Below are 16,572 nucleotides of genomic sequence, written 5' to 3'. Positions count from 1 at the left end.
CATCTACAATCTCTTCTTACCAACTATATATATGATGTGAAAAAAAATGTGTTTATTTTAATTGATAGAGACTATGAATAATGTGGTAAGGAGAGTTAATAAAATAATTTTTCGTATGAGCTAAAATTTTAATCTATCCGCATTGAACTAGAATTTTTTGTGTCTCGCTTTTACTGTTTTATTTACTAAAAAATAATTTTTCGTAAGTATGACATGTAGAAAATGATATGGAATCATTTAATTGGTTGAGCATATTACTGATATGATGGAAGAGCTTATATAATAATAATATTTTAGAAAAAAACTTTATTGATATTATCATAATTAACCTTATGAAAAAGATGAATTATTAAAATTGACTTAAATCCTTAATGTATACACTATCTTCTTACTTAACCCCATATCTCAATGCATGGCATAAAACCCAGCAATAAATCTGATAACACAAGACAAAGAAAGTCTTTAAATAGAACCACACCTCGCCCTTAGATCAATTCAATAAATGGTACCGCAAGTAGGGCAAAATCTTTATTAGCGGCTTAAGTTTATTTGTCGTCTTTCAATAATTAAACGTGGATTAATTACTAAGTAATTAATTTTTAAAAAAATTCTATAAAACACATACACACATCATTTTATATCCCTTACTAATTATTTAATACAATTTATTATTGACACTTTTTAGTAATTTTTAACCTACATCTTAAACACTGAATTTTGGACTTTGAACTCCAAATCTAAATTTCAAAATTCAAGTTTAAAAATTATTAAAATAATATATCAATAATATAAAAAAACTAAAATGACATTAAATAATTAATAAAAATACAAAACAATGTAACATCTTTATTTCATACTATCCCTCCCTATAATTATTTATATCTCCCTATAATTATTTATATAAAGTCGATCCTCCTAACACTAGTTGTTTAATGTGAGTTTCGACTTTGGTTTTATAGGAATATAAATTCGTTTAGACATATCCCACTTGATATTTATTTTTTCATAATGCTCTCTCGCTTGCAAAATCTGTAACCCCGTCATTTTAGCTCAGTTCTTTGCTTATATATAGCTTCCAACCCTTACATCTCTACACCACTTCTTTCTTTCTTAACAATCTTAATTAATCCTTCAGTTTTGCTATTGCCATTTACATCGTTAATCAATCCTTCTTAATACTTAATTATGGCAGAAACCCGTAGCTGTGAATTTGGAATTTCCGGAAAGAAGAGAGCCGCAGCGGCTGATAGCTTTGAAGGGGATGATGAGATATTCGTGGCCAAGAAATCTATGTTGCCAACACTGGCAGTGGCACCAGCAGCATGGGAAAATGATCCTGCTGCCTCCTTAGCCAGCCTGCGCCATGTATTTGGTGAGCATGGTGGCGTTAACATGTCCATTGAAGCTTCCGCCACCTTCACCGTCATGGAACCTGAGACAATGCGCCGCATGTTCACTGGTGAACTGGGCCCCGATCGTGATTTCTTCATTTATAGTCGTCACTTCAACCCCACCGTCTTAAATCTCAGTCGTCAGATGGCAGCCCTAGAAGGAACCGAAGCTGCCTATTGCACTGCTAGTGGTAACGTCTAATTATAATTTATATATGCATATAAAGTATTATCACAACCGTCAAGTTCGAGGTTAATAATATGATTTCGTGATAACAGGTATGGCTGCTATATCATCAGTAATGTTGCAACTCTGCAGCAGCGGCGGACATGTGGTGGCGTCGGGAACCGTCTACGGAGGAACCCATGCACTTTTAACCCATTTCTTGCCCAGAACCTGTAACATCACGACCACGTTTGTGGACATAACCGATCACGAAGCCGTGAAAAACGCCATCGTTGAAAGAAGGACCAAGGTGTTGTTCTTCGAGTCAATTTCCAACCCAACACTCACCGTAGCCGACATTCCGGAGCTAAGCAAGCTAGCACATCACAAAGGAACCATGGTGGTTGTAGACAACACTTTCTCTCCCATGGTTCTTTCCCCTGCTCGGCTTGGTGCTGATGTGGTCGTTCACAGTATGTCCAAGTTCATAAGCGGTGGGGCCGATGTTATCGCAGGTTCGAGTTATCGTATTTTTCTCATGTACCATTACATGTCTTACATTGGAAAATCATATAAAATGGAAAATGAATATAGTCTATTCTGGTATGACAATAATGCTCTACAAAAATAACCAAACTTTTTAGGTTTGGTGAGGGGAAACTTATCTACCCAATGAATGATGCCATTAGTGATCACCTGGAAAGCATGTTGCATGAGGCGTGTTGCATTTTTGTATTATATTTCTGATAAATTCTGTATACCAACTTAAAGTTTTAATGCTCTAAATTTGACAATTTTAGTGGAAAAGTAAAAAGTATCGTTTGGACAACTAGTCAATATTCGTATTAGTTTATTAATATTGGATTAGATTTGTTAATGCAATAAAATGGGAAATTTCAGGTGCTGTTTGTGGTCCTGAAAGCCTGTTGAACTCCATGATGGACCTTCACCAAGGTTCTTTGATGCTTCTAGGGCCGACCATGAACGCCAAGGTTGCCTTTGAACTCTCTGAAAGGATACCTCATTTGGGCCTGAGAATGAAGGAGCACTGCCTCAGAGCCATGGAATATGCTACTAGAATGAAGAAAATGGGTCTAAGGGTCGTGTACCCAGGCCTTGAGGATCACCCTCAACACCACCTATTAAAGTCCATGGCCAACAAGGGCTATGGGTTCGGCGGTCTTCTTTGTGTCGACATGGAATCGGAAGAGAAAGCTAACAGGCTGATGCACCACTTGCAGAACAGCTCTCAATTTGGATTAATAGCAGTTAGCTTGGGTTATTACGAGACTCTCATGTCTTGCTCCGGTAGCAGTACCAGCAGTGAATTGAACTCAGAAGAGAAGGCCCTCGCCGGTATCTCGCCGGGGCTGGTGAGGATGTCGATTGGATATACTGGGACATTGGAGCAGAAGTGGAGCCAATTCGAAAGGGCAATCTCAAAGGACGATGGATTCCATATTGTGAAACAAAAATTAAGTTTCTTACGTCTTCAATAATAATTTTGATTATAATTTTCTATATTATATTTAGTAACTTAAATTGTAACAATGATATGATTTTAAATTCAAAAAATATTAATTATTATAAATAATTGTCAATAATATTGAGGGAAAAAAACTCTATATAAAAAATAAAATTTAAAATCAAATCCTTGCTTGTATTATGTTAATCCAAAAGATGTTTGAAAACATAATTACTAATAAAAATAAAAATTTCATACAATTTTACCTAATTACTCTAGCATTATTTCTCTAAAATTAAACATATATTTTTGTCATCACGAATTAGTGTTTAGCAAGTATAATAATTAATAATAAATATCATGCCATTTATTTAAAATTAGTATAATTAATTTACAATAAATAATATATATTTTAGTTAATATTTAGTAGGTGATGGAAATAATATTTGATTAAATTATGTAAAGGTGATCAGTAAAAGCACGTAATTATGATTATATGTCCTAAAAGTAAAACACTAATATTATTGTATAAAAAGTTTCTTAAACTTAAAAACTTTTTAGGGTGTGCTTGGAACCATATGAATTTATTGTAGTTGTGGTACTTCTTATCCGCATAATTATCCCTAATTTTCACTCTTCCTTCAAAATGGTAAAATGTAATTATGGTGACTAAATTACAATCAATTTTAATAAACTGATTACTTTAAATATAACACATTCAAAATCTAATTTTCATATAATTTTCCCACTGCACCCAAAAGTGATGGTAGAAACCAACTATTCAATTTGAAACGAATTTACTGAGAGATATAAATGCTGGCGTAAAGCAGCGAAACATGGTAGATTCATGCATTTAATTACTTTCGACAATTCTACAGTAATCAGGCGCATGAACCGAGTCACAGTTAAGATATGTACGTGTAGTCTTTTCACGGTCCAATATCTCAATATAGCCAACTAGAATCTTTTATTCAATGTTAAATTTATCTGTAAGGGAATACCATATGACCAAAGCAAGTTTTCTTCTCATTAATTCACTTCCCTTTCCTCTTTCCTTATAACATGCAAATCACTCAGAGCAATTCATGTCGGTTCCTCAAGTTAAACGCAAAATAATGGACCCGAAAATCCTCATATTCATGCTCTTGGTATGTTGTTCATCAGTCTTCAATGTAGGCGCTCAATCTTACCAAGGGAAATGGAAACTGCTGAAAAGAAGCATCGGAGTTTCGGCAATGCATATGGCATTGTTACCCAATGAGAAGATTGTCACTTTCGACCGATCCGAGTTCGGTCCTTCCAACATTACTCTTCCGCAAGGGAAGTGCATCAAAGAAGACTCGAAATCATCCGATTGTTATGCGCATTCCGTTGAGTTCGATCCGGCAACTCGAGCTGTTAGGCCACTGACTATATTGTCTGATACGTGGTGTTCTTCGGGCGCATTTTCGATCGATGGTACGTTAGTGCAAAGTGGTGGTTATCGATGTTGTTTCAATAGGGTCGGAAGCGTGTAAATTATTGTACTAAAAAATCACACAAAGTTCAATTCCCAGGGAAGAGAGGTGGATCACAAAGATCTCTTAAATACCAAGTCTTTCCTTAGTCAGAATATCCCTTTTATAGTAATTTAATAGCACAATTAAATACTACTATTATACCCTCAAATATTGAAAGAAAAATAGGACAAGAAAGAACACAAGAGTTTTAACGAGGTTCGGTAAATTATACCTACGTCCTCGGGCACTAACACCAGATGATAACTTTACTATCTCCAAAATATTACAAACAAATAGAATTCCTTAAGAATTCTCAAATGGGAGAAGAGAGAAAACTAAGAGAGAAAGATTGGTTGGGATGGTTGAAATGAGAAATGGTTAGGCCTATTTATAGTTGAGGTTTAGGGACTAACTTGCAAATGGCCTAAAAAAAATTAGGGACCAAAATTGCAATTATCCCTTTCAACTTTAAACAACTTGCCAACTTTTTTTTTCTTTCGGTGCCAATTGCACCTCCCACCATTTTTGACTTTTCAACACTTACCTTATTTGATTTTTCAACAATCTCCACCTTGAAGATTTGATTAGGATAATCACATCTTCACACATTTCCTTCAACTCCCCAAATTTGATAAAGCTATCTTTTGTAGTGCCTTCAAATGCGCTCTCGAGTGCCATACACCTGAAGGTGCTCAAATTCTCAGGATGTTAATCGAGTTCAAACAATGATTAAACTTGATTGTTGTTACCACATTGGTCATCATATCTGCGGGATTATCTGCTGTCGGAATCTTCTGAAGTAGAATTTTTCCTTTTTCAAAGACTTCCCGCACAAAGTGATATCTTACGTCGATATGCTTGGTTCTTGAATGATAGACTTGATTTTTCGCTAAATGAATAGCGCTCTGACTGTCACAATATAGACTAATGTGACTTTGAACAACTCCCAAGTCTTTCAACAATCCATTAAGCCAAATAGCCTCCTTATGACTTCTCTAAGCGCCATATATTCCGCTACAGTAGTAGACACACTCATGTGAGGTGTAAGGTAGACTTCAACTCTTGGGGCTTTCGCAAGAGTAAACAGATACCCGTAGTTGAGCGACGTTTATCTAAATCACCAAAGAAAGTCGGAATCAACATATCCGACTACAAACCCGACCAAGTGCTTCATCCTGTTCAAAAATTAAACCAACATCTACGGTTTTTCGAAGATACCGTAGAATCCATTTCACAGCTTGCCAATGTCCTTTTCCAGGATCATGCATATACCTGCTCACAACTCCAACAGCTTGTGAAATGTCAGGCCGCGTACACACCATCGCATACATCAAACTCCCAACTGCATTAGCATATGGGACTTTTGCCATATATTCTCTTTCTTCTTCAGTTTTCGGAGATAATTGAGCACTAAGTTTCAAATGAGAAGCAAGTGGGGTACTTACATGTTTTGTGTTTTCATTTACACCAAAACATTGTAATACCTTTTTCAGATATTGCTTCTGATTCAAACAAAGCTTGCCTCTCTGTCTATCTCTACTTATCTCCATGCCGAGAATCTTCTTGGCCTCACCTAGATCTTTCATCTCGAACTCTTGATTCAACTGAGCCTTCAGCTTATCTATCTCTTTTTGGCTCTTCGAAGCGATTAACATATCATCAACATACAAGAGTAGATAAATGAAAGATCCGTCATGTAGCTTTTGCAAATACACACAATTGTCATATTTGCTTCTTGTGTATACGCCTTTTCATAAAGCTATCAAATCGCTTGTACCATCGCCTCGGGATTGCTTCAATCCATATAGCGATTTGTTCACTTACAAACCCAATTTCTACCACCAAGCATCTTTGTATCCTTGGTGAGTCATATAGATCTCCTCTTCTAACTCACCATGCAAGAAAGCCGTTTTAACATCAAGTTGAGCTAGCTCCAAATTCAACTGTGCTACCAAGGCCAACAAAATTCTAATGGAGGAATGCTTCACAACAGGGGAAAATACATCATTGTAGTCAATTCCCTCCTTCTGAGCGTAGCCTTTAGCTACCAACCTTGCCTTGTAGCGAACATCTTTCTTGCTAGGAGATCCATCTTTCTTTGCGAATACCCACTTGCATCCGATTGCCCTTTTACCTTTCGGTAATTGCGCCAACTCCCAAGTATTGTTCTTCAGGAGAGATTGCATTTCTTCATCCATGGCGCTTTTCCATTTATCACTTTCTAAGCTTTGCATTGCTTCTTGATAAGTGATAGGAATATCATCATCAACAACGGAAGGCGTAGGCCACCATATCAAGAATCGAGCAGGTTTGAATTTCTCTCCTTGGCCTTGCAAGCTGCAATCGGTTACGGTGTACTTAATGGTTCTTGGGTCGAACCTCTTCAACCTCTAATTCCTCCATTGTGGCTGGAGAATTAGACTTATTAACTGGGCAAATCCCCATCTGCTCAAACTCCACCTGTTTTGGAGTACACTCCACCTGCTGTGGAGTATCGCTTGTCTGAATATCTTCATCTGCTACCTTTTTCAATGTGGCAGATTCATCAAAGGTAACATCTCTGCTACAGATCATTTTCTTTGTGCTTAAGCACCAAAGACGAAATCCCTTCACTCCAGAAGTGATTCCCATAAAGAGAGCTTTCTTTGCCCTCGGATCTAACTTTGACTCCTTCACATGGTAATATGCAGTGGATCCAAACACATGTAAGGAATCATAATCAGAGCGGTTTTCCGACCATACCTCCATAGGAGTTTTTCTTTCTAATGCAGATGATGGCAAACGATTAACAAGATGGCGGCGTATGTCACTGACCTCATTTCAAAATTGCTTGCCCAACCCAAACATTGGACAACATACATCGAACTTTCTCCAGCAATGTTCGATTCATACGCTCTGCCACTCCATTCTGCTGTGGTGTATCCCTAACTGTGAAGTGTCGAACAATACCATACTCTTGGCACACATCGAAGAACGGATCACTTCTATATTCCCCTCCATTGTCCGTCCTAAGCCGCTTGATTTTCTTGCCGATCGGTTTTCGATCATAGTTTTCCATTTAAGAAAAACTCCAAGCACTTCATCTTTAGTTTTCATGGTATACACCCAAACTCTTCGGAAAAGTCATCAACAAAAGTAACAAAGTAGTGTTTTCCTCCCAACGAAAGTGTTTTGGAAGGCCCCACACATCTGAGTGAACATATTCCAAAATACCTTTTGTATTATGGATAGCGATCTTAATTTCACTCTCTTTTGCTTTCCCGAACACAATGCTCGTAAAATTTTAATTTGCAAGCCTTTGCACCTTTCAACAATCCTTGCTTTGCGAATTTGCAAGGATTTTTCACGGCATGTCCCAACTTCATATGCCACAACTGCATTGAGTCCAATTCTTTGTTACCGGAAGCTGCAGCGACTGCTCCAATAACCTGTACTACCTTGGTAGTAATACAAGTTATTTTTCCTGATGCCCTTCAATATCACAAGTGCGCCAGATGTCACTTTCAAAACCCCATCTCTCATAGTAACAACTGAACCATCGGATTCCAAGGCTCCCAATGAGATGAGATTTTTCTTCAAACTGGGCACGTACCGAACATCAGTTAGAACTCTGGTTGATCCATCTTGATTCTTTAATTGGATTGAACCTATCCCAACAGTTTTACAGGCATTGTCATTGCCTGTAACACCCCATACCCGAGACCGTTTCCGGAGTCGAACACGAGGTGTTAACGGACTTAATTCATTAATTAAACAGCTCATACAATTCATTTTAAAATTTCCAGACAAGCTGGCTAACTGCATCACAGTCGCTTTAAAAATCATATCTCGAGTTACGAAACTCGAAATCCAATTCCGTAAATTTTTCCTAAAACTAGACTCATATATATATCTACTAATTTTTTTCTAGTATTTTTGGTTGGGCCAATTAGTACAGTTTATTAGTTAAAGTCTCCCCTGTTTCAGGGTTCAACTACTCTGACCTCTGTGTATTACGAATCAGATATCTCCCTATACAGACCTTCAATGACTATGCCGTTTGTCTCTAATAAAACTAGACTCAATAAGGAATCTGTACATATAAAGCATGACTTCTAATTATCTTTGTAAAATTTATGGTGAATTTCCAAAGTCAGAACAGGGGATCCAGAAATTGCTCTGGCCCTGTTTCACAAAAATTTAAACATCTCATAAAATATAGCTCATATACCTGTTTTGCTTATTCCATATGAAAATAGACTCATCAAGCTTCGATTCCATAACTTATTCATTATTTAATTCCATTTCTGCTATTTTTAGTGATTTTTCAAACTCACGTCACTGCTGCTGTCTGAATCTATTTTATGGTAAATTTTACCTATTTCATGGTTTCCATGGATTAGCTAGCAATTTGACATACATAATACCAAATATGATCATGATTAGCCATTCCAATGGCTAATCATTACCAAGCATTTCTATCTCCATACCACTCAATAACCATATCATAAGACCATATATACAAAATGATTATAATGCTATACATGCCATACTCAAAATATACAAGCCATTATGTCAAGATGGTATACGGATAGTGTGGCGTGCCTCCGACCGTTTCCGATTTCCGAGCTGGCTTGTCAACACTGTATCTAAAATGGCTATTTTACCATTTCGTCCACCACTTGGTATTTTCCCCATTTTAGCCCAATTTCAGTTTTCCTTGCTAATCGAGCTTGGAAGCTTGAAAACCCTAGCCATGGTTTCTCCTTGCTATATTCGCCATGGGGTTGAAGATGAGCAAAATTGGCTTTTAATTTTGTATTTTAATTCATTTTACCCTAAATGACCAAAATGCCCTTACTACTAAACTTTCCAAAAATTCCATCCATGTCCAATTTTTGTCCATAGACTTAGAAATTGGTAAAATTACTCTTTAAGGACCTCTAATTAATAATCTAATTCAATTTTATGCAAAATACTTCTAGAACACAAGTTTTGCAATTTATTCAATTTAGTCCCAAATTTCAAATTAAGCACTTTATGCATAAAATTTCTTCATGAAATTTTCACACAATCATGCAATCATATCATAGACCTTAAAATAATCATAAAATAATTATTTCTATCTCGGATTTTGTGGTCACGAAACCACTATTCCGACTAGGCCCAAAATCAGGATATTACAACTCTCCCCCCCTTTAGGGATTTTCGTCCCGAAAATCTTACCGAAAAGTGGTCTTCACTTTTAATCTCATATTTGGTGTCGAAGAACTTGCACTTAGACTGTACCTCCAATACATCTCTTCAATTTCTCATATGATCTAAAAGCTTACAGTCTCAACTCTCAACTGTTCTTAAATTTTCAACCCTTCTCAATTTCCCATGATATCATGACATAAAACCCTGGATCTCAACTTGATTTAATGGAGACCGGAATTCCAAGAAATCCGACAATTAAAGAGACCTGAAATTCCATGAATCTGACGAGTAGGAATCCATTCAATACAGATGTGATTTATAGATCTCGCCAAACATTTAACAATAGGATACATCCCATTTTCCTTTTCCGCCATAAAAATAATTCGATATGGCCTCAAGAATAATCCTTCTCATTTCCATCCCAATATCAACATTGACAAGGATAATTTTGATAGATCCCAATGCTCGGCTTTAACCCTTTAACAACTCCGATTTTATGTAACATCGGATGCTCTAAACTATCACATTACCTCACCGTCTTGAAACACATCACAATTCATACAACAATACATTCTTGAAAGTCGAAGTCTTTGCTCAATGTAGACTAGTCTAGTTCGGACGCTTCGGTTACCAATATTCTCATCTATCCGAACTCTGTCAACATGTAATAAACTTTTCAGCTTTCACAAGATGGAAACCTTATCATTCGTAGTGACTTAAACTAATATTCAACTCTTTCTATTAAATATAGACTTCTCGTTCAAACTATTTACTCTTTTATCCGTACAAAATGAAATTCTATTGTCAGACTTGGGAAAAATAATCCTGACATAATTGTCACATGAAATCTTTCAAATAAATAATTTACCATCTTGACTAAAACTCGCTTTTATCACCTATGCCTTTCTTGATGTCAAATCCTTACGAAATTAGAAAAATCCCAATACTAAAATCACCACATTACCAAGATCAAATTAGAAGTATAGTCATATTTGACATGATTATCACGAAGTGAAGAACGTACTTGAACATGAGTCGTAATTGAAAAATTATGGAACAAAGATAACAAGAAAACCGAATAAAGAAATCCAAGATAGAGAAACCCGAATAAAGAAATCCGAATAAAGAGATCCGGGATAAAGAAACCCAAGATACGATACTATGCGGAGAATCGAAAACCAAATTCATAGAGAAAATACGAATACCTACGATAATTCTTCAAAGAAAGAAAGTCCAAAAGAAAACATCATTTAATCCCAATGAAATCAAATATAACAAGATCAATATATCTTCCCATACATATATATCGATGAAGCATCAAGTAGAAGAAGCAGAATCATAATATCATATGAATTCTCTCATCAATTCTTATCGAATGAAATGAAATAGAATACCCGATGAAATAGAGCAATATAAATTATAAACCAATCAGACTACCAATGCTTTCATCCAACACCGAATTAGAAGACATTCCCATATAACAAGAATTTCTTGAAGATCAATAGCCATAGAAATATTTCGAGAACGGGTGAACACATAGAACATCTCAAAAGAGACGCTAAATCTTTACGGTCATAATCTGTCACACTCGGATAATTCACATTTGAAATATCATTTCCCCAACTAGTTCTGCCGTCACAAATTTTATATTAAACCATTCACTAAAAAGGCCAATTCGAATAAATTTGATTTACACTTTTCTCGACCTTGCACTTGAGTAATTCGATTTACCAAGGAGAATTCCTTTTCTAACTAGGACAGTGCATAACTCCAATAATTTTTACGTCAATCCGATACTTTTCGGCTCGACTTTACTTATCACTCATTTTCAATCTCGGATCATACTTATAATTATTCTATCCTTGAACTCTTTGGGTTCTCAACCGAAAACTTATTCAATACAAATCTCATGAAATTCCATTATAAGTACCACTTTGGTAAGGGGAGGGTTGTAGGACCTCGACTCGACTTTCTTATACATACACATATGACACAACTTCCATCATCATAGTAACATCATCATAATCATGTCATTCATTCATGTTGGCTTACACCAATTTTCCTATTGTCCCATTTAGACAATATACTTATGCATACATTCTATGTTTTCTAGACAGCTTTACTTATCCATTCAATTAATTAAATTAATTCATGCTCATGACATTATATAAGGCCAAACAAACATAGATATTTGCATCACAATCACAACTTTCATTTCGTGCATCATCATGTACATATCATTACAATCATACAATTCAGTCCAACAATTTAACATAGATACCACTAAATGTAACACCCCATACCCGAGACCGTTTTCGGAGTCGAACACGAGGTGTTAACGGACTTAATTCATTAATTAAACAGCTCATACAATTCATTTTAAAATTTCCAGACAAGCTGGCTAACTGCATCACAGTCGCTTTAAAAATCATATCTCGAGTTACGAAACTCGAAATCCAATTCCGTAAATTTTTCCTAAAACTAGACTCATATATATATCTACTAAATTTTTTCTAGAATTTTTGGTTGGGCCAATTAGTACAGTTTATTAGTTAAAGTCTCCCCTGTTTCAGGGTTCAACTACTCTGACCTCTGTGTATTACGAATCAGATATCTCCCTATACAGACCTTCAATGACTATGTCGTTTGTCTCTAATAAAACTAGACTCAATAAGGAATCTGTACATATAAAGCATGACTTCTAATTATCTTTGTAAAATTTATGGTGAATTTCCAAAGTCAGAACAGGGGATCCAGAAATTGCTCTGGCCCTGTTTCACAAAAATTTAAACATCTCATAAAATATAGCTCATATACCTGTTTCGCTTATTCCATATGAAAATAGACTCATCAAGCTTCGATTCCATAACTTATTCATTATTTAATTCCATTTCTACTATTTTTAGTGATTTTTCAAACTCACGTCACTGCTGCTGTCTGAATCTATTTTATGGTAAATTTTACCTATTTCATGGTTTCCATGGATTAGCTAGCAATTTGACATATATAATACCAAATATGATCATGATTAGCCATTCCAATGGCTAATCATTACCAAGCATTTCTATCTCCATACCACTCAATAACCATATCATAAGACCATATATACAAAATGATTATAATGCTATACATGCCATACTCAAAATATACAAGCCATTATGTCAAGATGGTATACGGATAGTGTGAGCGTGCCTCCGACCGTTTCCGATTTCCGAGCTGGCTTGTCAACACTCGTATGCGAAAATGGCTATTTTTACCATTTCGTCCACCACTTGGTATTTTCCCCATTTTAGCTCGAATTTCAGTTTTCCTTGCTAATCGAGCTTGGAAGCTTGAAAAACCCTAGCCATGGTTTCTCCTTGCTATATTCGGCCATGGGGTTGAAGATGAGCAAAATTGGCTTTTAATTTTGTATTTTAATTCATTTTACCCCTAAATGACCAAAATGCCCTTACTACTAAACTTTCCAAAAATTCCATCCATGTCCAATTTTTGTCCATAGACTTAGAAATTGGTAAAATTACTCTTTAAGGACCTCTAATTAATAATCTAATTCAATTTTATGCAAAATACTTCTAGAACACAAGTTTTGCAATTTATTCAATTTAGTCCCAAATTTCAAATTAAGCACTTTATGCATAAAATTTCTTCACGAAATTTTCACACAATCATGCAATCATATCATAGACCTTAAAATAATCATAAAATAATTATTTCTATCTCGGATTTTGTGGTCACGAAACCACTATTCCGACTAGGCCCAAAATCAGGATATTACATTGCCCATATAAACAACTCCTCCATTTAGTTCTACTAAATCAGAGAACCACTCCCGGTTAGGGGACATATGATAGGTACAACCTGAATCCAATATCCACTCATCTGAATGGAACGACGATGATGATGCAACCAGTGATAATTCAGAGTCACTGGTATCATGCTTTGCAACACAAGCATCTACATGACTTTTCCTTATTCTTGACTTTGGACAATTTTTCTTCCAATGGCCTTTCTCATGACAAAAGGCACATTCATCTTTCCCAGTCCGGACTTTGACTTTGATCTCCCCTTTTGAGTTTTCTTCCGAGTGTATGAACGACCTCGGACTACTAAAGCTTCTGTATCTCTGATTGAGTTTTTCTGTTTGTCCTTCTTTCTCTGTTCATAATCGTATAAGGCCGCATGAGACTTCGCTCGAGATATATCACTCTGCCATGAAGTAGAGTAGTTTCTAGGAACTCAAACTCCTCGAAGTGACCCCAACAAAGATCAAAGCCAAATCTTCATCTTTGAATGTCTTATCCATATTCAACAAATCGGTGACTAACGATTAAATTTGGTGATGTGATCATTCATTGTGGTACTTGGGACGTAAGTGAAGCGAAAGCAGTCTTTTCTTCAAGTGGAGCTTATTTTGACTGTTTTTCTTCAAAATTTTTCTTCAAGTGCCACCCACAACTTATTTGCGAAGTCTCCTTTGAAAAAGCATACCTCGCTCTCGAGAAAGGCATGATCGAATTGTGCCACATGCCAACCGATTGATCGCCTTCCAATCTTTCTCCTGTACATCATCTGGTTTCTCTTCATCAATGGCAATGTCTAGACCTGCTGAAAAAGGGCATCTAGAACCTCACTTTGCCACATACCAAAATGGCCCGTGCCATCAAAGATCTCCACGCCAATCTTGCATTTGCAATTGTCGATCTTGTCCACATGGACGATGTTGAAGCTCCTACACCAACCGCTTTCTCCATAATCTTTCAATATACCTAAGGAAATCTTTTCGATGTGGAAGATCGGTTTAAAGCGCAACCACAGAGCATACTACAATTAACCTTGACTCGATACCACTTGTTGTTTCAATAGGGTCGAGCGTGTAAATTATTGTACTAAAAATCACACAAAGTTCAATTCCTGGGGAAGAGGTGGATCACAAAGATCTCTTAAATACCAAGTCTTTCCTTAGTCGAATATCCCTTTTATAGTAATTTAATAGCACAATTAAATACTACTATTATACCTCAAATATTGAAAGAAAAATAGGACAAGAAAGAACACAAGAGTTTTAACGAGGTTCGGTAAATTATACCTACGTCCTCGGGCACTAACACCAGATGATAACTTTACTATCTCCAAAATATTACAAACAAATAGAATTCCTTAAGAATTCTCAAATGGGAGAAGAGAGAAAACTAAGAGAGAAAGATTGGTTGGGATGGTTGAAATGAGAAATGGTTAGGCCTATTTATAGTTGAGGTTTAGGGACTAACTTGCAAATGGCCTAAAAAAAATTAGGGACCAAAATTGCAATTATCCCTTTCAACTTTAAACAACTTGCCAACTTTTTTTTTCTTTCGGTGCCAATTGCACCTCCCACCATTTTTGACTTTTCAACACTTACCTTATTTGATTTTTCAACAATCGACTTGGTGAAAAAGTTGTTCGGTATTTCAAGCCATGCATGGATTGTGATTGGGAAGAAGATCAAAATGGTCTTCTTTCACCGAGGTGGTATGCTTCTAATCAAGTTTTACCCGATGGAAAGATCATTGTGGTGGGTGGACGATATCAGTTCACGTATGAATTTATTCCAAAACTCTCCGGTTCCGATCGAATACTTTACAAACTTCCTTTCCTAAAGGAGACAAGAAATTCAGCGTTGGTCCCCAACAATCTCTACCCTTTTCTACATCTATCGACCGACGAAAATCTTTTCGTTTTCGCCAATGATCGAGGGATTCTACTCGATTATATTAACAATAAGGTGGTTAGAAGCTATCCTGTAATGCCTGGTGGGGTTCCCCGCAATTATCCTAGCACCGGATCCTCTGTTCTTCTTCCTTTGAAACTCTTTAGTACCACCGATAGCGACAATAACACTAGTACCCCAGATGCTGAGGTCTTAATCTGCGGTTGGACAGCCCCGGATTCGAATGAGAAGGCTAATGTTGGAGTCTTTGTTCCGGCATCAAAATCTTGTGGTCGCTTGATAATTACAGCGGCATCTCCGGAATGGGAAATGGAGGAAATGCCGATCAACAGAGTGATGGGCGACATGATCATGTTACCGACCGGCGACATTCTCATCATAAATGGTGCGGCCAAAGGCACTGCTGGTTGGGGTGTTGCACGAGACCCTGTTCTGAACCCAGTTTTATACCGCCCCGACCCTCGAAACAGTGACGAAAGCTCCAGGTTCGAGGTTTTAGCCCCATCTTTGATTCCTAGACTTTACCATTCAACTGCTCATTTGCTGTCCGACGGTAGAGTCTTAGTCGGCGGCAGCAATCCTAACATTAATTACAACTTCTCTGCACTTTATCCAACTGAACTCAGCCTTGAAGCATTTTATCCCCCATATTTCACCAAAACAAAGCCTCGGCCATCGATCGTTGCGGTAAACCCAGGGTTAAAAATTGGTTTTAAGCAGAAAATCTCTCTAGAATTCACATTAGAAGGGAGTGTTATTCTATCAGATTTGTTCGTAACAATGGTGGCTTCTTCTTTTACTACACATTCAATTGCAATGAACCAAAGGTTGCTAGTTTTGGCATTCAATAATAAAGTGAAGAAGACTTCTTCGGGGAACTATTTGGTGGAAGGGTATGCCCCAGAAACGGCGGCATTGGCACCGCCTGGATATTACCAGTTGTTCTTGGTACACGAAGCTATTCCAAGCAAAGGGAAATGGATCCAAATCAAGCAGTTTTAATTACGAGCAACCTTGTTTCTTTATTTCATAATTTAAATGTAATATAGGTTTTGCTTCTTGAAATGGGTTTTAATTGCTAATTCAAATTTCTATGTAGTGTGCATGAGTGAAAGCTTCTTTTAAACCTGGAAATTTGATCGTTCAATTGTTCAAGTCTTCAA

General features: G+C 36.6%; 2 protein-coding genes across 2 annotated transcripts; both read left to right on the top strand.

Annotated features, from left to right (window-relative positions):
* Positions 1-987: 987 nt before the first annotated feature.
* On the top strand, positions 988-3,108 carry LOC108455437 (methionine gamma-lyase-like). The gene is made up of 3 exons (XM_017753995.2): positions 988-1,582; positions 1,671-2,072; positions 2,458-3,108. The coding sequence occupies exons 1-3, from the start codon at positions 1,186-1,188 to the stop codon at positions 3,054-3,056; spliced, it is 1,398 nt and encodes a 465-aa protein (XP_017609484.2). The 5' UTR covers positions 988-1,185; the 3' UTR covers positions 3,057-3,108.
* A 999-nt stretch (positions 3,109-4,107) lies between these two features.
* Positions 4,108-16,411, top strand: LOC108464784 (aldehyde oxidase GLOX1-like). The gene is made up of 2 exons (XM_053018643.1): positions 4,108-4,504; positions 15,120-16,411. The coding sequence occupies exons 1-2, from the start codon at positions 4,108-4,110 to the stop codon at positions 16,409-16,411; spliced, it is 1,689 nt and encodes a 562-aa protein (XP_052874603.1).
* Positions 16,412-16,572: the final 161 nt, after the last annotated feature.

This window comes from Gossypium arboreum, chromosome 9 (assembly GCF_025698485.1).
Source record: "Gossypium arboreum isolate Shixiya-1 chromosome 9, ASM2569848v2, whole genome shotgun sequence".
In the NCBI taxonomy this organism is placed as follows: domain Eukaryota; kingdom Viridiplantae; phylum Streptophyta; class Magnoliopsida; order Malvales; family Malvaceae; genus Gossypium; species Gossypium arboreum.
Note: the sequence above shows the minus strand (reverse complement) of the source record. Positions and strands in the feature narration are given on the sequence as shown.